The 21,893-nt window shown below is 40.3% G+C and overlaps 1 protein-coding gene across 3 annotated transcripts in view; it reads left to right on the top strand.

Moving 5' to 3' along the window:
- The window catches only part of cntfr (ciliary neurotrophic factor receptor), a 229,259-nt gene that overhangs the window by 96,890 nt on the left and 110,476 nt on the right, over positions 1 to 21,893 (top strand). For all 3 annotated transcript variants that reach the window (XM_058050889.1, XM_058050882.1, XM_058050875.1), the window contains one exon: positions 2,734 to 2,815. In XM_058050889.1, coding sequence (XP_057906872.1) covers positions 2,734 to 2,815 — 82 coding nt within the window. The remainder of the gene's footprint in view (positions 1 to 2,733; positions 2,816 to 21,893) is intronic.

Below are 21,893 nucleotides of genomic sequence, written 5' to 3'. Positions count from 1 at the left end.
TCATCTTTATGCGCTTTCATTGCCTCGTGTATACTGTACACTGTATGTCAGTTGCAGTACACGCTGGGACAAATTACACGTTGCTTATAGCCCCTTCTGGAACCCCCTGCCGTGTTGGCTGCTTCATCACTGCAGTGCACTCTGCAAAGTTAGTTTTTGTCAGTGTCCCCCACTCACCCAATACCTGGTGGTGCTGTTTTTGTTGGACATTTGACTAATAAACGTGACAGAGATTAAAGGACCAGGAAACAACACGTGGCACCAATAAGCTACAGTCTGCACGGCTACAAGGGTGACTGGGCTGCAACACGGACGTTTGCACATACAAAACGCATTAGTAGCCTCATTTTACTCCTTTAATGAATGAAAATAATAAACATTTTACTCCTGTCGTAGCAATGAAAAATACTGCCGTACAAATGTCCCATATATATACTTAGCTTAGCAGGCTTGAAAAAAGGTTTTTCTTTATTTTTCTCAAGCTGCTGCCCCTCCCATGCTGTTGATAATACCATGCCAAGGGCACCAGAGACGTATTTGTGACAAGTTAATGAGAAACAGAATGTTCCACACTCTGTGTATGTAGATCTTCCTACGACTTTTATAGACGCAAGACAGCGTAAAATCCATTGAGACGAGACGTTTATTTGATCCCCGTGACAAACTACCGCTATTCTGCAGGAAGTTTTATGAGCAAATCAAGTTTGCTTTTGGATTGCCAGCTGATTATTTGCGACAAAAAGTGGTTGCGGTGAGAGTATGTTAAGACATCAAATTGAGCTGACGGGGAGCCCAATATTTTTTCCACAGAAGCTAAATTACAAGTGCGAGAAAATGGTTCAAATCTCATATAGCTGTTAAATTGAAATCTGGTGTGTCTAGCAGAAATTGGCTGTGTAAAGAGGATATCTCCATTTGAATGTTCCCATCCCGAGGGGAGGTGTTATTATATTAAGTTGGTAAACAGTCCATTCCGCTGTGATATGAAGAAAAATGGGGCCTTTCTAAATGACCTACAAAAACGGCACATGTTTTTACATATTTAAATATAAACATTCAAATAATCTTCCTTTCAGATAGTTTTTTTTTTGCTTTTATATACACCAAACATTTGGTAATGGACTCATTCGTTAGCTGTGTCATTCTGTTTGATGTTCGGTGGGAGTGTAAAAGCCTTTTCATGTTCTCGAACATCACCCAGAAGTAGCGATATGATGTTTCTTCACTCAATGATGGTTAAACAAGAGGTAGTACTAAACCTTAACAAAGGGGAGCAGATTTGGAATTAGGGATAGTATAAAGTTGGACCGGTACATACAGCATGTACTCCAAAGAACATGTGAAATGGTACAAGAAAAGGAATGGACAAAAGAGATTCTTAAAAACCTGAAGCTAAAAAAAAAATAATAAAATGTAATCGGATAGACAGTGGTTTGTAACAGTTGGACTCCTCCATCCAAAGAACAAGGAAATCCACTTTGCTTTATTCACCTCTATTTAAAGCACTCACTCTGTTCTGCCCATGTGGACATGTGTTCCTTTTTGGGGGCTAACCTTAGCAGCAAGCAGTACCGTGTAACACAGTGGTATCTTGGTTTTCATTATGAATCCATTTCAATTGTACAAAGATTGAAACAATTGCCCCATAGGAAACAATGTAAATCTGATTAATCCATTCCAGACACCAAATGTTTAATATAAAACTGTTCATATTCAATGTGCAAAGGGCAATAGTGTACCATAAGTGAAAGTTTCCACATTATGTACATAAACAATGTACATGGAAGTTTATTAGAAAGATTTTGGTTCAAGCTGTCTATTTGGCAAGGACCCATTGACGCTCCAGTGTTGCAGTAACTGAGCCAAAACTGTGACCTTTCACCCACCACATACTAGTGGGGAAGCAAAACAGTTTAAATAGGATCATCTTTAAAGCTGATTAATTAATTTTGGGCATTAGTGCTGATGTGCAATGGAACACCTGCTCAGTGGCCAGCAGCCAGCAGCTTGACTGCCAGCATTGGTGACTTTGTGCCTTTGCAGTGACTAGAACCCAAAGTTTTGTTTGGTTATAGTGTTACGTAGACAAGATGAAAAGGAATTATTGTCAAAATTGTTTTACGATTCATTTCTGTTCTGGAAGTGTGTTGGATACAGACTTATTTTATTAAGGTGTAAGGTCAATAAAGACATAGTTTGGAGCCCTGAATTCAATCCTATCAAACACAGAGAACCTAGAACTTGAACACTTAGTCATTTCAAGCACTTCATGTGCGCCTAAACTTGGAATTTTGTCAGGTGCTCACGGTTTGATTCCTTTGACCTCACACAAATTCCCATCTGGTTGAATCTGGACGAATCAACTGTACAAGAGTGTTTGTTTATGGTGTGCTATACCTTTAAGAGCTGCTTTCCATAGCCCATCCCAGAGAGGACGGACCCATTAGTCTGATGAACAGAGAGACGGAGAGAGAAATAATAAACGAGACAAAAAGATTTGCAGAAACACAACAGGAAGTTGCTTCACGAATAAGGAACTGTTAGAGAAAAGTCCACCAGGAACAGACAGACTCATAGGGGACAGGAAGTGGTTATCTCTCCATCTCCTCCATGGCGTCGTAGGCGTCCATGTCTGTCAGTCAATTAGAACGACAGGCGGACACAGTCGCTTGCCAGTTCTCCGTCTCCCGCACGTGCTCTCGCTGATGACTTTCCTGTGTGGTGTGTCCACAGATGGCAAACCTTGTGACATCGCTGTGCTGTGTAGTTCTGGCCGCAGTGGTTGTAGCCTACGCGCAGAGACGCAGTCAGCTTGGTGAGTATACATTTTATCTCCTCATCTTTTTGTCTCCTCAATGACCCTACATCGCTTGTCACGTGTTGTCAGCGGATACTGCAGCGGCATGTGACTCCATTTTCTTTTCACTCAACTTTGTTGCAAGGCATCAACTCTACAGTATTTTCTCTGTCCTACAACTGTTGATCTACTCTTTTTGTAGCTATCCAAATCCTGTGTTTGTTGTACATTGTTTCATCCAGCTTGAATATTGACAAAGGCAGTCATATTTTGCAAAAACTTGACAAAAGTTTGCTTCAGTCTGCTTCAACTGACCATTAGTGGAGTTAGAGTAACATTTAGCTGGAGATTTCTGGCCCCTCACCAAAATGCATCCAACAAAGACACCAGTCAGATCCCCTCATGACTACGAGCATGTCACAAAATCACTGGCATGCTGAGATCTTTATGATAGAACGGAGGAGAAAGAAAATGACCTATGGACTAGACCAGGGGTCGGCAACCTTTACTATGAAAAGAGCCATTTCACCCACTTGCCCACTAAAGAAAAATAGCCTGGAGCCGCAAAACATTGTATGTTTAAAACAACATTGGAGGGAAAAAAAAGACGAGTTGGAGTACTCTTGCTAGTACTGGAGATAAACTTTTGTTTTTAAATGAGCTCTAATTTATTTTTTAGAATCGTCAAATAACTCATTAATAATAATTAATAACTCAAATAACTCAAAGTATTACTCATTTCCCTTTATGTTAACCTGTCAGAGAGAACTGGATAGCATCCTGTCTGCTCATTCAGTCACCAGTCAGAACTCAGTCAGGATGCATTCATGGTCTCACACAAAGTTGGATTTTTGTAAACTCATAACAAAGACGTGCATTTTCACCACACGGGTGCTAAAAAAATATTCAAGCATTGCAAAGGGAGCCGCAACAAAGAGGCTGGAGAGCCACATGCGGCTCTGGAGCCGCGGGTTGCTGACCCCTGGACTAGACTAAGACTAAGGCGATGACCCTTCCAGTTCTCACAATAGACATGACTGTGTGGAAGTCGATTTGTCACTTGATTTTGAGGAAAGAGTGCCGGGGGCTTGTTTGCCAATGGGCCCAAAGTTGAAGTCATCTGACTCAGTCTTTTCAGGTGTAGACAACAGTCTTGTTTTTTGGATATGTGATAGTTTCAGTCCAGATTTAGTCGATGAAAACTTAAACCATTTTCGTCTACTCTTAGTCAATGAAAACTAAAGATGTTCTACTCTAGTTTTAGTCAGTTTCCTTTCTTAAAATAAAGATTTGCATCAGTTTGGTTTGGTTGGAATCACACTCGTTCCACCCAAAAGACTGTCATTGGCAGGCATAGCCGTCACTCCGCTGTATCTTAGCGACTAACGTTTTGCACCGCAAATGAGTGAAACCAGTCTCGGATGGGTCATGCCTCTCTACCTTTGAGAATCCCGTCTAGTCTTTGAGCATGTATTGATGAAGCCTGCTTGGTTGAAAGGTGAAGCGTCAATAAGTCTGATTGGGATTGATTCAAAAGTCCTGAGAATATAATGTACCTGAGGAATAAGAAGGTCTCTTTTCGGTCGTCTATACAGTTTTTAGTGTGATATACTGTGATGAAGTCCAAGGTGTGTCAAGTCACCTGGGATGTACTCTAGCTGGCCTTGCACAGCGGTATATAAAATTGACTGATGTACCTTGTGAGGCAGAAATAAACTTCTTCATACAGTCGTCCCTCGTTTATAGCGGTTAATTTCTTCCAAAACCAACCGTGTTAAATCAATTTCAGAGTTTTAAACATGTACATGTCTATAGAGCCCTGTAGACGTGTAATAGTATGCCTATAATCACCTTTACCAACACATTGTGTTGCAGTGACTCAAGATGGCCACTAGCAAGCAAGCTTGCACGCTAACCAGTTTGCCTGAAATAATGTATTTCTTCTAAACTTAAGAAGCCAAAAAGTCACCACTTCCACGTGGAATGGGAGGATAACTTTTTTTTAAACTATATCGTGTCCATAGGTATGAATGTGAGTGTGAATGGTTGTTTGTCTGTATGTGCCCTGTGATTGGCTGGCGACCAGTCCAGGGTGTACCCCACCTCCAGCACCCCCTGCAACCCTTGTGAGGATAAGCGGAAGAGAATGAATGAATGAATGAATAAATAATATTAAGAAGCCAAGAAGTCACCACTTCCACACAGAATGGGAGGATAACATTTTTTCACTATATCGTGTTCATAGGTATGAATGTGAGTGTGAATGGTTGTTTGTCTATATGTGCCCTGTGATTGGCTGGCGACAAGTCCAGGGTGTACCCCGCCTCTCGCCCGAAGACAGCTGGGATAGGCTCCAGCATCCCCCACGACCCTTGTGAGGATAAGTGGTAGAAAATGACTGAATGAACGAATTAATTAATTAATTATTTAATTAACTTAAGAAGCCAAAAAGTCACCACTTCCACAAGGAATGGGAGGATAACGTTTTTCACTCTATCATGTTGGACATGCCATTGTTAACTTTATGACTTCATGTGATGTAGTGTAAGCGAATGTCTTAATGTTTTGTGTCATTTCTGCCACCTAGTGACAGAATACTAAATGTCACGTGTATATTTTGACTCATAATAGACCATCGACGACCAACTAAAAAATTTTAAAACTGCAATATAGTGAGGGAGTGATAATAGAACTGTGGTATTGTGAGGGAAGACTATTTATTTGTACATTATAAGGAAATGACACATGTTCATTGGTATATCAGACTTCCGCAATTCCACAGCTACAGTATAGAGAACACCAGGGCTTGTGTGTCGTTATCTTCCTCGCCACTGTCAGGTCCATGGTGCTGGAAAGTTAACTCTATCAGTGTAGGCGTAGCCCTCTGGAGGAGCTGTGGCTGCTACGAAACTTAGAAACTCACTGACAGCTCTTGAGAAATAAAAATTATATCACAAAATCCTGTTCCTACATTTCATCTTGTTCTTTTTAATGTAGAGTAGATAAAGTGTAGATGTATAGAAGATCATGGAATATTACATTCCATAGTTGAAAATGCTTTTCCCAAGTGATGCCAAAACCATGTAAGCTTTTTATGAATGAATAAAACCTCTGACTTAATCAACTTATACAACAGACCGCTGTGATAGGCATGACGTTTATGGGGAAGGCATACAAATAAAGGCATAAAAATACTCTCCTAATTGCTTTCTGCCCAATATGTTTTCACCATGTCCCATTATTGATGTTGTTGATGACAGTTGATGACAGCTTTAATGTAATTTAATTTGAATTTTTGAGTCGGAACAAACCATGTCTGACTCTCTAAATTAGGAAATAAATCAAATAAAACAGGTTAATAAAATGTGCTAACATAAAACACCTTCTGTGAATAAAATTTGACGGTGCAGGTCTTCAATGATTTTGTATGTGATTAAAAAAGCTGTGGTTTCCAGCAAAATAAATAAATAAAATAATACCCGAGTGCGTTTACGGATCAAAAATCACACAGCATTACTAAAGGCTGCTTTAGATGCAGATGTTTCCACCAGATTGTAGCTATGATTCTTCATTTTGAGTATGAAGTTTGTCTTGTCGTGCAAGGAGAACCACAATTCATCACATACACTGACAAAATGAGCCTTATCTTTTGCTATTTGTCTTAATCTTGTTTTGTCTCTCATTACAACTTATGCCAAAGCTGCCCTTTTGTTACCTCTGTGACTATCGTTGTGATCTCATTTGAATTCTGAGATATAACAGAAACTCCCTGGTCCAATTTAATGTTTTAATGGGGTTTTTTTTCACGGCTAATTCAAAACACAACAAGAATACCAATGGAGAGGCAAATGTAAAAGAATGAATGGACATAATGATGAGAAAAGGGACTAATTAATTGTGTTTTTGCCATACAAATACAGTTTTAGTTGGAGTGTATTCTAATTTTGTGAATTTTGTCACAACACTCAACATTATTATCGCTCGGTTCAATTCTTTTATAATTGCAGACCTTGACTGATAACTTTTTATCACTATTATTTTGAAATGTTGATTTAAATGTAGTTTGTGCACAGCTGGAAGTAAGAATGACTCAAGTTAAGTTGGATTTGACGAACTGTACTTGGAAATTGTCTTTACCAAAAAAAAACATTAAAATAGCAGCAGTTCAAAGATGACTATTGTTATTATTGTACAGTGAGACATCCAAAGTCAAACGCCCCAACATCATAAATTTGTTACTACAAGACGAAAAAAAATCATCAAAACTCCAAACAAAATGTATAATTTAAACCAGCATCATGTTACATTACATGAGCAGCATCAACTGGAGATATTCTGCTTTGTTTTCACATTTTTCTGATGTTCAAAAAAAATGTCTCCAGTGGCGACCAGTGTGTGGTGACATCATACTGTTGACTGGGAGAGAGCACATTATTTATGGAAGTCCATATCCTAATTGAGAGATTAATGTTTTCACTCACAATCATACCCTCTATCTTCCTCCCTCTCTTTTTAAGTCCCCTCCGTCCTTCTGCTCATCTTCATCTCTCTTCTATCCCCTACGTAACCCACATGTTTTATAGTTCCTTCACCATTTTCCAGCCCGCTATTCCTTTAATTTTCTTCTCTTTCTCCATGTAAATCATTTTCCTTCACTCTAAATATTTCTCCTCCTACGCTCACAAGTCTCATTTCTTCAGAGGGCTCGTCAACAGCGAATCTATCACCTACTGTATGACATAATTTGACGCCGCCATCTCTGCGTGTCTTTGCATGTTTTCAATCTGTTGTCGGGGTCAAGAAGAAAGAAGCAGACAAGAAGGAGTAATAGGAGTACTAATTATGTGGTACAAAAGCGACTTATGTGCTTTGAGACTTTCCAACACAGGGTATATACAACTGCATTCAAGCTTCTGAATCGCTGGATTAGAAGTGCATAAAAGCCTATGGCAACGCTTTCTTTGTCATAATGACATTTTTGTTGCATAATTGGTTGATTTTTTTATTTTTTGATTGTCAAGATAAAGTACCAAATGAATCAAAAAACGTGTTTCTTTTATGTACAGTTGGATCCCAGTTTTCGTATGTTTCGGTTATCACCAAAATTCACCAAAATGTTCCATTGGTTCCCATTTACAATATTGCGTGCAACAAACTGTTATATTTTACCTTTTGGTATGGTCAATTTTTGTGGGATTAATAAAAATGTGGACCGACTACTCATTTTTGGCCAGCTTGGATTTTGTGATATTTTAAAGAAAGAAATACTCTGGCAATGCGACTCTCAATTTGCTAATGTGTGTGAGTTTATATTATGTCTTATTTTCTAATATTATATCTGCTATGTTGGGGAATACAAGTGTTAAAGTTACTATAGGGGTGTTATTTCAAATATAGAAGGCTCTAATAATGTTAAAAGCCATATTCAGAAGGTCTTAACAGGTATTCTATGTTCTAATTATGAAAATTGTGAATTGATCAAAAAGGAATTGGCTGGCGACCAGTCCAGGGTGTACCCCACCTCTCGCCCGTACTTAGCTGGGATAGGCTTGTGCACCCACGTGACCCTGAGGATAAGCGGTAGAAAATGAATGAATGAATGTCTGATATATTGGGTAATATGAGTGTTAAAGTGACTATAGGGGTGCTATTTCAAATTTAGAGGGCTCTAACAATGTTAAAAGCCATATTCAGAAGGTCTTAACAGGAATTCTATGTTCTATCTATGAACAGTTTGAATTGAGCAAAAAGAAAATTCACTTCCTGTGATTGGCTGGTGATTAGTCCAGGGTGTACCCCGCCTCTCGCCCAGGATAGGGCGGGGATACGCCCGGGATAGTGCTGGGATAGGCTCCAGCACCCCCGCGACCCTCGTGAGGACAAGCGGTAGAAAGAATGAATGAATGAATGAATGTTTGCTATATTGGGTAATACGAGTTGTAAAGTGACTATAGGGGTGTTATTTCAAATTTAGAGGGCTCTAATAATGTTAAGAGCCATATTCAGAAGGTCTTAACAGGAAGTATATGTTCAACTATGAACATTTTGAATTGATCAAAATGGAAATTCACTTCCTGTGTTTGGCTGGTGATCAGTCCAGGGTTTACACAGCTGGGATAGGCTCCAGCACCCCCGCGACCCTCGTGAGGATAATCGGTAGAAAATGAATGAATTAATGTCTGCTTTATTGGCTAATACAAGTGTTAAAGTGACTATAGGGGTGCTATTTCAAATTTAGAGATCTCTAGTAATGTTAAAAGCCATATTCAGAAGGTTTTAACAGGTGTTAACAGTATGTTCTAACTATGAATATTTTGAATTGATCAAAAAGGAAATTCACTTCTTGTGATTGGCTGGTGATCAGTCCAGGGAGTACCCCGCTTCTTGCCTGAAGTCAGCTGGGATAGGGCCCAGCATACCTATACTAATAGGATAAGTGGCGTATAAAATGAATGGAAAAATCACTTATCACAGTTGGGTCAAGAATAAATGAGGGATTATTGTACTATGGTATCATAGAATGTTACACAAACAAGTCAATTCGCCGCTGTCTCTCCCCTCTCTTCCTCCCTCTGTGGGTTCATATATTCATTTCATTTGTGATTATTTTGCATTGCTTTACATGTAAAAATGTAATTTTGGGGTTTGTAACAGAGTACCAGAGATTGACATCATTTCATGTAGGGAAAACAGCTCCAGCTTCCGTATATTTCAGTTTTTATCTGACCTTTTTGAAAGAATAAAAAACTAAAACCGAGGTACTACTACATTTATCATTGGGATTTTTCTGCAGCATTTACTTCAAAGTAGCCTTGAGTTCTGTTCAGGCGAATGCATCATTAAAACATTGGAAATACAGCAGAGAGGATGCAAGTGGGTCTTACATGACCATGTATGCCAAGCAGCCTGGGAATACATGCTAAGGCTGTATCCATGCTGATCTATAAGACATGCAGACAACTAAATGTGATCAATTATTCAAGGCATTGAACCGCTGTCTGGTGTGCAATCAGAGAAAAATGCAGCTGCTGTAAATAAGTAAATAAGCACAAAGACTGGTGTGTGTGTGTGTGTGTGTGTGTGTGTGTGTGTGTGTGTGTATGCATGTGTGTATAAGCCATGTATGTGGTAGTCGAGAGGCTTGATAACACTCATTATCCTGAGTAGCACTCAGTGTAATCAGTGCTGCCTTTTTGGCATGCAGCTTGGATTAATTTCAGGAATGAAACAATTGATTGACTGACTGCTCGGCCTGATGGATAACAGTCAGAGTGATGGAGGGCTGACAGGAAGACGACGTAAACATATACATGTTCCATGTAACAAGCTCAACAAACACTTTGTTTACTGTATAGATGGTAGTGTTGCTGTCTAATGAAAAATATGACAATGGAATGGAATTTACAATATGAACAAGTTCTGGTGGAAGTCAGAACTCATGCCTAAATTAATGCTTACGTCACTCATTCTGTGAACAGAACACATGAAGGACATACAATAAATACATTCAATACAAGAATGAAATGGAACAGTCATAAAAAAGAGAGAAATAAACACTATGCTGTCCCGTTCATAGGGGCAAATCCTTTAACATGGCAAGCAGTTTTTGTGTGCATTACCGCCATCTGTGGAACAGAATCTAAACCCTTCTATACTTTATTCACAAGTCCAGTTTTATTAAAAAAGAAAATATATATCTATATAAAACATGTCCCGAGTTTAATTATAAAATATTAGCAAGATTGAATTTGATCTTTTCCTGTTTAAATTTATCCCGGGTGCGTTCTTTCAGTGCATGCTCAGATATGACGTAACACGCAGCTCCAGACGTTCTTCAGTTTTAAAAATGGAGGCGAGCAATCGGCACCGGACTGCTAAGCAAAGTTTGTTTTTGATCCAAACTAAATTTCAAGACTGGACGAACGAAAAACTGGCAATATGGAGTTATTCCAACAAGTGAAAGAAAAACTCGGGGAAGTCGGTATCACGTGATGTTGATATTTACGTTTTACTGGCATGCCCCATTGACTATTCAGTTTGATTATAGTGACGCATGTAGACAAGAGATTGGAATATTCCCTCCCATGTATACCATTGTTTTCGGAAAAGACATACCGATTCCATTCGGAAAAGAGGAAAACTCCTCATGTAAACGTGGCTTATGTTGCTTACCGTTGCTTTCATCGGAGCAAATCCTTCAGAAGAAGCATTGACTACGGCCGACCAGCCAAAGCACAAGCAACCTTTGTATCCCAATAATAAGACCACTATGCTGCCTAGTTATTACTCTTGAATTCTCAATCAAAATCAATCAAAACTCCATATCTCCTGATGAGTATTTGTGGTAATATTACTTTTTCCGCGCTGTACCCTGTACAAAACTGTTCTGTACACACACAATTATTGTGGATGTGGTCATGTTTACCACACACATTTATTGATGTTGGTTAACTCAAGACTTTTCCATTGTTGCTTTGCATTTAGTATCTGCTATGTTTAATTAAATGAAACTGAGCTTGACATTGACCGCCTCTCAGTAAGCACATTTAAGCTTCTCTGTTAAACAATTAGAAGGACAAACTGATGTTTCATATTTCTTTCAGCCCTTTATTAAATGGCCTCACCAATATAAAAGACGTCCGCACTGCATCACTCCTACACGTCGCCAATCAGCCTGTATTCTTCTAGAATCCCTCATACATAATGAATGATGGTCAATGTGAGAAGCATAAGAAAATACCGTATTAGAAAAAAAAGTGTTATTTCCATAAACATCTAATCTACCTGCCTACCTACACAGTCACAAGCGGAACAATGTGCCAATGTGCCATTGCATTCTTCAATAATGAAAGACCTGTATGTATTTTTCATATTTTCTTTCATGTGCCCATGCATGTATCTTTTCAACTCCAGAGTGCAGGATGAATAAACATGAACACATATCGCCCAGCCTGAGCGTATTACTTTTTCAGCCGCTGTGCTATTACTTTGTGGTCTGCATAATGTCTTGAAAAGTCACAAAATAATAGTCGACTGATGTGCCGTGCATAATTAGGGTTATTATCAAAAATGTATTTAATATCACAGGAGGTCAAAGCTGGAATAATGAACAGATAATTAGCAAAGTGGTGAAACGAGCAAATGAATCAGACATCATAATTATAGCCATTGATACATATAAAACATGAAAAGCATGCTAATGTTGGTGTGTGTCCTTGTGAGCATGATCCAGTTGAAATGGTCTAAAAGACCTGTAATGAATAACTTGTGGTTAATGGTGAATAAATGGTGGAAGAAAACAAATAAAGATCGGACTTCAGTGGCCATTCATTCATTCATTTTCTACCGCTTGATGGAGCCTATCCCAGCTGTCTTCGGGCGAGAGGCGGGGTACAAAGGAGAGAATTATGGGTTTTCATGGTGTGTGTACGCTATATGCACCAATAATGTACCTTTAATTATGACATGTGAGTGTTTGTGATGATGTTACGTATAAAAGAACATTAGAATCCATGTGAAGTGATATATTTTTGATTGCCCCAATTAATTCTAAAAAAAAAACATCATGACCTGTCATAATATAAATAAGTATAAGTAAAACCATAACGGACGACATGACGAGTGGTTAGCGCGCAGGCCTCACAGCTAGGAGACCCGAGTTCCATTCCACCCTTGGCCATCTCTGTGTAGAGTTTGCATGTTCTCCCCGTGCATGTGTGGGTTTTCTCCGGGTACTCCGGTTTCCTCCCACATTCCAAAAACATGCTAGGTTAATTGGCGACTCCAAATTGTCCATAGGTATGAATGTGAGTGTGAATGGTTGTTTGTCTATATGTGCCCCTGTGATTGGCTGGAGACCAGTCAAGGGTGTACCCCGCCTCTCACCCGAAGACAGCTTGGCTAGGCTTCAGGACCCCCCCCCCCCCCCCCCCCAACCGGCGACCATCGTGAGGATAAGCGGTAGAAAATGAATGAATGAATAGTGTCAGGCATATGTCTAATTTCAAATCACACTTTGGCACTCATAATTGCCATATTGAAGACATATTTAATTGATTAATTAGATTAATCCGATTAAAACATTAATTTGACAGCCTTAGATTTAATATTAAGTAATGTTTTTTAATGTGATGATGATGGTTATTATTTTTAGCGTATCCTCTTCGTCGGTAATGCCAGGAAGCTAATGTGATTTCATCGTCTTTGGGTTTTGGCTAATGTTGCTGTGTAATAAAACACAGCCATTGCAACTGACTCACCAAAGCTTTAAAAGGGGTCTCGGACCCTTCAATGGTGCAATACTTCTAAATATATACATCTAATTTGATCTATTGTGAAAAGACTTGCCTTCAGTGTGACCCGCCATGTGGGGAGGGAATAGAAGAGTGATAGGGGGAGAGAATTGTCATTTATCACATTGAACTTTAATTTAATTTAATTCTGCTCAACTTTATTGTCATTCCCCTCGAGTGAAGTCATTCCGTCTGACTCAAGTGCACAGGGAGAGAACACGAATCTTGCTTAGTGCAACCATGCAAGTGAAAGTGGAGGCAAAACAGAACAATGAACACCATGACAGAAACTGAAGGAACAGACAAAGCAGCAATTTGTCACAGCACCATGATTTGGAAACCAATGGTACTTAACAGCCTATTTAAGGAATCAGTGCATAAAACAAATGTCAAGTAAAGTGGTCTTATATATTGTGTCTTTATATTCACCACTCATAAGTTAAGTTTTAAATTTGTCTTCTAAGATCTTTACTTTTGCCTTTTTTAGAAAGTAATTTTACGATTCAGAAGGCTTTTATGCTAACACGTGCCAGCACAGCAAAGAGAGAAAAGGAAGCAAAAGGAAACATTTCTGAAAAAGCAGTTTGTCCTTGTAAAGGAGAAACAACAAAAGGAAAGGAAGCACAAAGAAAATGTGTGCCTGTATGTGTGTATATTTGTCTTCAAGGGGGTGTGGAGTGTGTTTCTGCTTCTAGTGGCATTGGGCAAGGACAGTGCTATTGCTCTTTATTGATGTTTCCCCTTTTGAGGCGGGTACATACCGAGCACACCGAGAACTATTTGCTCATCAAAATTTTGTATTTTCTGGTGAGCTTCATTGGATTTTTTTTTGTCTAACTTTCAAACGTAAGATTTTTTTTTACCCATTTATGTACTACAAGATTATCCTGAGCCTCTGATAAAAAAAAAAACAAAAAAAACATTCGCAATATTCTTAAATCCATGCTGCCGACTTGAACCAGATTGGAAGCATTGTTTTTTTAGACCAGGGAGAAAATAAAATAAAAAAACACTACCCAGATGCACTATTGGATTCACTGGTGTAGCTTCATCTTCTACAGATTAAATCCACAGCTCTGGTTATCCATGCGAGAATGTGGGTGGGTTTTGGGCTTCTGATCACTGCTGGACCTACCATTCTTCATGCACTGCACACTTGATCAAGTGTGCAGTGCAGCGTGCAAAGAAAAAGCTATAGAAGATACCATAGAGTACCGAGAAAGATACCGTACTTTTGGATCGACAATTAGAAAAACCATTCTAAACATTTCTGCTCAGGGTAGCTTTGAGGGCGTTGGGAGTTTTGGTAATTAATTTAATTCATTTTCTACCGCTTATCCTCACGAGAGTCACAGGGGTGCTGGAGCCTATCCCAGCCGTCTTCGGGCGAGGGGCGGGGTACACCCTGGACTGGTCGCCAGCCAATCACAAGGCACATACAGACAAACCTATGGACAATTTGGAGTGGCCAATTAACCTAGCATGTTTTTGGAATTTGGGAGGAAACCGGAGTACCCGGAGAAAACCCACGCATGGACGGGGAGAACATGCAAACTCCACACAGCGATGGCCGAGGGTGGGATTGAACTCGGGTCTCCTAGCTGTGAGGTCCTTGTGCTAACCACTCGACCGCTGTGCAGCCAAGTTTTGGTAATAATGTGCAAAAGCAAAAAGAGAATTAGTCACTGAGAGGAACTTTAACCTACATCATGTTTCCAAAGAGGGCTGCACGGCTGTCCAGTAGTTAGTGCGCAGATCTCACAGCTCGGAGACCAGGGTTCAATCCCACCCTCGGCCATCTCTGTGTGGAGTTTGCATGTTCTCCCCGTGTATGCGTGTTTTTTTTCCTCCCAAATACCAAAAACATGCTAGGTTAATTGGCGACTCCAAATTGTCCATAGGTATGAATGTGAGTGTGAATGGTTGTTTGTCTATATGTGCCCTGTGATTGGCTGGCGACTAGTCCAGGGTGTACCCCGCCTCTCGCCCGCAGACAGCTGGGATAGGCTCCAGCACCCCCGTGGCCCTCGTGAGGAAAAGCTGTAGAAAATGAATGAATGAATGTTTCCAAAGACAGTGAGGCAGACTCTTCTGGTGGTAGCTTATAAAATAAAGTGAAAGTGAAAGTGAAAATAGAAATGTGGAATTTTTAGATAAATTACGTGTGAATTCTTGTGAAGCTGATGCTGAACTGCAATGCTGTACTTGCTGTTGAATCCTGTGCCCAAATCCTGATGAGCTGAGGCTGGGCTGAAATGCTGTAGCTAGCATGCTAACTGTTAGCATACTAACACCAAGCATGTTAGCGCTAAGTTTAGCATAATGTAGAATGTCTGGGTGGCCGTAAATCGTGTTATTTCCATACTAACAGTGCTAACATCTAATATTACAAAAAACTACATGTATACCCAAGATGCTTAAAATTATAAGATGCAAATTTTATCATGCTAACAATGCTAACATGATAGCTGTTAGCATGCGCTGCTGGGTTGAGAAAGCACCCTGTTGATTAGTTTTAGCAATATTAGCTAACTATTGGCCTGTCAGCATTCACACAATTAGACATTGTGAGATGCTCAGTGGAGAAATCAACATTGGCCGCATGCCCAGTCCAAGCTGCAGAAATGCAGCAACCGCCATGAAAGGACAAAGATGGTATCTTTGCTATCATGTGAAATGATCTTGTTGATGATATAGTGTAGTGCTCTCATTCTTGAGACTTCCTCCTCCCAATAAGACTGTCCCTCCATCCTTTGCAGCAACAAAAATAAGGTCTTTCCAAGGTCTCATCATGTCTTTTCTCCACTGTTCCTTATAATTATTGGATATAATCATTTTATTACTGTATTTTTTATGAACATGTGCACAGTGTGAGTGGCTTCCGAGTTAATTTAGGTGTAAGAGCCCACTTACACCCAATCTCGACTTCCATTACGGTCTACAAACAGAACTGGTGTATAAGTAGACGTGCTCCTCTGCGCTGCCAACCAAGGTCTGGAGCCCCGACAGGAACAGCTAACAATCGGAAATACTATAATTCACTTTGCTTTAATCCACTTTGTGCTGATGTGCTCTGTGGCTTGGAGGTGCTGTAATGATGCGGTACAATATGGTCATCCAAAACCACCGCAGCGCTGCTTTGCTTTTGGTGGTGACATGACAATTTGTTAAGGGAGCATCCACGTCAAAGTTGATGTGAGGGTTGATGTAAATGAGCTCTATGCATATTCAATCTGAAGATCATGTTGAGAGACGCGTTTTCTGACATTGCACCTAAAAAAATTCATTTCACTCTTGATTGTTGAACAGGCGCGCCAAACACCCAAATATGTCTATGAAACATTTAATTTGGTCAATCATGCAACCTTTAAACTTGAAACTTAGACTTGACACATTGCAGATTAGGATTGGTCTGCAACGATATGCCAACCACACCAAGTTTTAAGTGCATGGATTTTTTTTTCAGGACAGAGCACTGTATCAAAGATCAGTGATCTTAACTCTTCCCTATTGATTTTCTTCTTTTGTCAATCTGCCCACCGTCTGATGTTTGTCTGCCCAGGTCCATGTCTAACCATTTGTTTTCCATCATCTGTGCTGCGTGACTCGGCCTGTTTGTGTGGAATGAAAGACCATCTGTTTATTTGTACGTGTCTAACTAAATATTCAAATTCACAGTTATTGTCAGAAATTGTTTGCGCAGTCGGCAAAGTTGGTTTTCGGACCAACGAGGACAAAGGTGAGTGTAGATCGAGTAGTGAGACCCAAAAACAATTGTTGTGAGGTCTGTGGCAATGAAGATTAACAGTATCCCACATTTTTTGGCATGATGATAGTGAAACTACAAATGGTTTCCATTTGCTTTGCATATTTAAAACATTGTATTATTTCATTTCACAACACACACTCACTAAGGATTGCATGCAAACCAGTTGAACATGTGTCTTCATTGACAGCCATATTGTTTCTTTGTTATTTTGTTATGGCCCCCCAGGGGACGTCATATTTTCACGCCCACCCCCTCTGAATTGAAATATTATTGAGAACCTGATATTTATGTATATGTACAACCACTCTGTCAGTTGCAGACAAGAATACAAACATAGCGCCAACAGAGCTACTGGGGAGTATCAGGACCGTGCTCAGAAATAACTTGGTAGTACTCAGGAAGTGCAGTTCTCTCCAGGAACCAGTCAAGCGTCCAAACGCCTTAGGATGTAAGCATATACTGCTTTCATGTCCATTGCACGTCCAAACCGGGTCTTGAACCTTTGCGGTTACAACAACTAACACAACTGACCTTCTGCAGTTCTTCATTTTGCATCCTTTAGTCCTACGAACAAATGTATATAGTTATATACTGACAATACGTGATGGTTTATCCTTGCGGCAGTCCACCATTCTTCTTCTTATGTCAGTGGAAACTTTGCGCTGACATTTAAGGATGTACTTACGCACTCAAGTGTCGGGGGTTTGACAAAGTCAGCCCGAGCCAATGTGGATATATATCAGTTATGAATGAATGATGTGATTCATGAGTGATGCAACGCTGGGCCAACTGCTTTGTTTGACTCTCTCCCTTCCACGTGTCATATTCATTTCTGTTAGAAGGTCATGGGCTCCTTCAGGGCGAACTTTCCAAGATGTGATCCCTGACTTTATCTGTCTGAAACACAATAATATAAAACTTCACAATGCATTTCATTGTGAAACCTTGACATTTGGAAGACATAACCTCATGTGTAAATCCTTGAGAGAGTAAAAGTTTTAGGAACTTGATCCATTTAAAAGAGCGATTTTGTCTTGATAGGGAGTAAATACGGTTAAGTTAAGCCGAATACAGTATATTTATACGCTGACTACCCTGTCTTTTAACAGGCACAGGTGACATGAATGTACCTGTCAGTAATTCTAAGGTTGACATGTGTTCACACCTCCAGCATTGAAATAGTTTACAAAGGCTTCTGAACAGACAAATGAACATGCCCGGCCATCAGAGCAGCTGAAATTGCTTTAAAAAAAATAGTTTTCCGTCTGCATTTTTGAAAAGGTCACCTGTTCTCCCTTGTACTGCTACATGTTACGGTCTGTTTCTTCCAGTAATAGAACTTTTTCCTGTAGCTTTGTTGTTTATGGAGAATTCTTACCACCTGCAAGTCAATATGGTTTGGGTGTTTTGACAATTACATTGATTTATTCAGTTACTCATTATTTATTGTCTGTTTTTGCAAATGCCATTAGCTGACCTTACCTTTTGCCTTTCTGCAGTGAGGCGTGCATGTTCTTTAAGCTCTCATGGACAAATTGAAGCATGCTGTAAATTATGAACATTCTGCACGATGTCCTCCTGTTTTACTGTGACATTCTGATAAAACTAGGGAGGCATACTGACACACAGACTGAAAAACGACGTCACTATTGGTCCTAAATTAATTGCTTCGACATGTCATGTGCGACACAGATTAAGACTTATTGGTATAACTTTCTCCGACTGCATAGACAGATGTGTATTTTCTATTCTTCCTTTCACCTCGTCCTTGTTAACAAATGTTAATGCTGTGCATAAATGCACAGAGGTGAGGTTTAATAATGTTAGCTTTGTGCTGCTATGCATTTTCTATGTGCTCATATGTCTATTTGGCTCAGTACTGAATTAATTTCCTTACTGATTTCTGGATGTTATGTGCCTTTATTTGCATAATTATATGACGCCACTGTCAGTTGGTCACGGGTCTGTCTATGCCTCGGCCGGGCAACTTTGTCAAGCTTGCGCAAGAGATACACAGCTGCAGATATCTGCTGGAGAAGCAGATATATCCCTTTAAATAGATACACCAAACCAACCGTTTCTGAATACAAATTCACCAGTGGGTCGGATTTACTCAAAGGATAGAAAAGTTCAGTCAGGTCGTAGCTATTGTTAAAGCAATGTCAAAACATTTTTGCCAAGTCCTCTCAATTACAGAGCAATTGTCACTGCGTGGAGCTAAGAATGTCTCCTAATGACATGAAGGGCTTTACATCAGAGTTAATTCACAGCCCGCTGTGAGTGTAAGCTGCACAATTGTGTCTTGTCGGCTGTCATCAGAAGCAGCGGGCCATGACAGAGCTTTGGTATGCGATGACCTAGGAAGAACATCATGCAATCTGTCTCATTATAGATATGCAGGGCAATACAGTGCATGTTCTGTCCAGAACGAACTCATAAAAGAACTCAACAAGCTGATGGACGACAGAAACTGAACGTGTACACTCATGTCTTCTGATGTTTTCTTGAAGAAAGTAACGGGTACCATTCAGAATAAAAGGAAGAGTGTGTGTGTGAGAGAGAGAGACGGGAGGTCTGTGTTGAATAAGAAAAGTTTGAGAGCTCAAGCAACAAGAATGTCAACAAGCCAAGGGGAAGGCTGTGTCTACACATGTGGGCAACGTCCTGTTAGCTTGCACAGAAACACACACACACAGTAATGCACATTTAATTACATGCGCCTATACATATTGGATATGGCACGCCAATATTGAACACACTCGGAGCAAGCTGACATAAGCACACAAGGCGCACACTGGGTGTGCCCAAGGCGTTCAGCATGTTGACACCTATCAACACACTCTCACACACATGCATAAACAAAGACAGAGCTAGCGCTCACACCCTGTTTGGATCTGCGATGAGCCGTGTAAAATGAAGAGCAAACATACCTGGATGTCATTATAGATAGCCGACAGAGGAATAGTATGTCTTTATGTCCGAGCCAACAAATTATTTCATTTGTGAATGTATGACAAGCTTCTCTATGTGTGTCTGTGAAAATGCACAAAAATAGAGATGCTCAATAATGGCTTTATTACCGATACATGATATACCGACATTGTCTGGAGCTTCTTCATCGATATGGAGATTGACAACAACTCTTCCTAAACTACCTGACGCCTGGAAGACGGTACAGTTATGTGTGTTTTTGGATGTGTTGTGCAGCTGGCCTTCCTTTTGGTACATATTTGCTGACGCAATAGCAGGGCAGGTATACTGGCACACATTTCAGAGTGCGTCTGTGGTGGGAGCGCAGGTGTGTGCATGCATTGTCTATATTGCTGCTGTAGTGTAGTGTTACATTTCAACAGTCACACGTGATTGATTGCAGCTTTAGAGCTACTCATGCACAGGTCTCTTGGCACCCTTGCCACTGCTTGGGAAGCTGTCACAGCGCAAACACTGAAGGCACACAAGCGCAGGGAAAAAAAACTCATTCTTGAATTTCACTAAGCTTCTGTGGCAACGGAGAAATAGCCTCAAGTTCCATTTGAAATGGTGGCCGTTTGATCGCTGGCTCAAATAACAATTGAAACCATGCTGGAAGTTGTGCAGTATCGCGTGCCTTGGCTATGCTACTGCAACAACAGCTTGCAGTGTTTCAGGGGTCAAGAGTCGCAGGGAAGGACATCAAGTGGGGACTTAAGGTGCTGCCCATCCCACACACAGCTGCTGATATCTGTTGGAGAAGAGTGCGCCATGATGCGAGAGACAGCATCTCACTGCTGCAGCTCGCGTTTTTAATTAATTCATTCATTTTCTACCGCTTATCCTCACGGTCACGGGGGTCACGGGGGTTGCTGGTGCCTATCCCAGCTGTCTTCGGGCAAGAGGCGGGGTACACCCTGGACTGGTCGCCAGCCAATCACAGGGCACATATAGACAAACAACCATTCACACTCACATCCATACCTATGGACAATTTGGAGTCGCCAATTAACCATGCACCCTTTTCTGTGCGCGTTCACATTATGTGGACTTTCCTCAATGGCATAAGAAATGCTGCTCTTCAATACAGTTGAAAATGCATCATTTCCAGAAATGCTGAAATATTTCACAGACAGTACAAAGTATCTGAAAAAATTAAATATGACATTCATCCATTCATTCATTTTCTACCGCTTCACAAGGGTGGCGGGGGTGCTGGAGCCTATCCCAGCTGTCTTCTGGCGAGAGGGGGGTACACCCTGGACTGGTCACCAGCCAATCACAGGGCACTTATAGACAAACAACCATTCACACTCACATTCATACCTATGGACACCTATGGGTGGAATGGAACTCGGGTCTCCTAGCTGTGTGGCCTGCACGCTAACCACTCGTCCGCCATGCAGCCGTTTCAGTTGAAGTTTGAGTTGAAAAAAGTCCACAATGTAGGTCACCGCTTGTCATTAATGGGTGATGATGGGTCCTGCAGCCAAAGCAGTTGAGAACCACTGGTTTACATATTATCCAACATAACCAAACGTGCCACATCAAATCAAGTGGAAATTCAAATTCTACTATATTAACACCTGACCTATCGAGCTTCATTAAAGAGGGAAATAAATTGGATTTTGATTAAAATTGACTCAAGGTTGAAATGACCAAAGTGGGTTTCCTGTTCAATTTATATTACACCGAAACATTTATTTGGGTTTGCCCTCCAGCTCAGTGACACTTATCACGTGATGTTACATCTGGTCCAAGCTGTGTTCAATAAATAATCATTGCAATGTAGAGTGAAATACACGAAATACTGAGGCAAGCTTTTATATGAATTATTTAACCTTTGAAAAATACCTGGATACCAGTATCTTGCTATACCCTGTTTGTAGCAATACACACATGCTATACACACCACATAAGAAGAATGTTGAAGAAAAGAAAACAGCACGTTGAAGAGCATCTGAGTGAAAAGTTTGCAAATATGATATTTGGCCTATTAGTGGACAAACACGTACATATTTAAGCAGATTTTACCCATTTCTTGCCTAAATTAAGCATTTTCAAG

Source organism: Doryrhamphus excisus, chromosome 2, assembly GCF_030265055.1.
Source record: "Doryrhamphus excisus isolate RoL2022-K1 chromosome 2, RoL_Dexc_1.0, whole genome shotgun sequence".
In the NCBI taxonomy this organism is placed as follows: domain Eukaryota; kingdom Metazoa; phylum Chordata; class Actinopteri; order Syngnathiformes; family Syngnathidae; genus Doryrhamphus; species Doryrhamphus excisus.
Note: the sequence above shows the minus strand (reverse complement) of the source record. Positions and strands in the feature narration are given on the sequence as shown.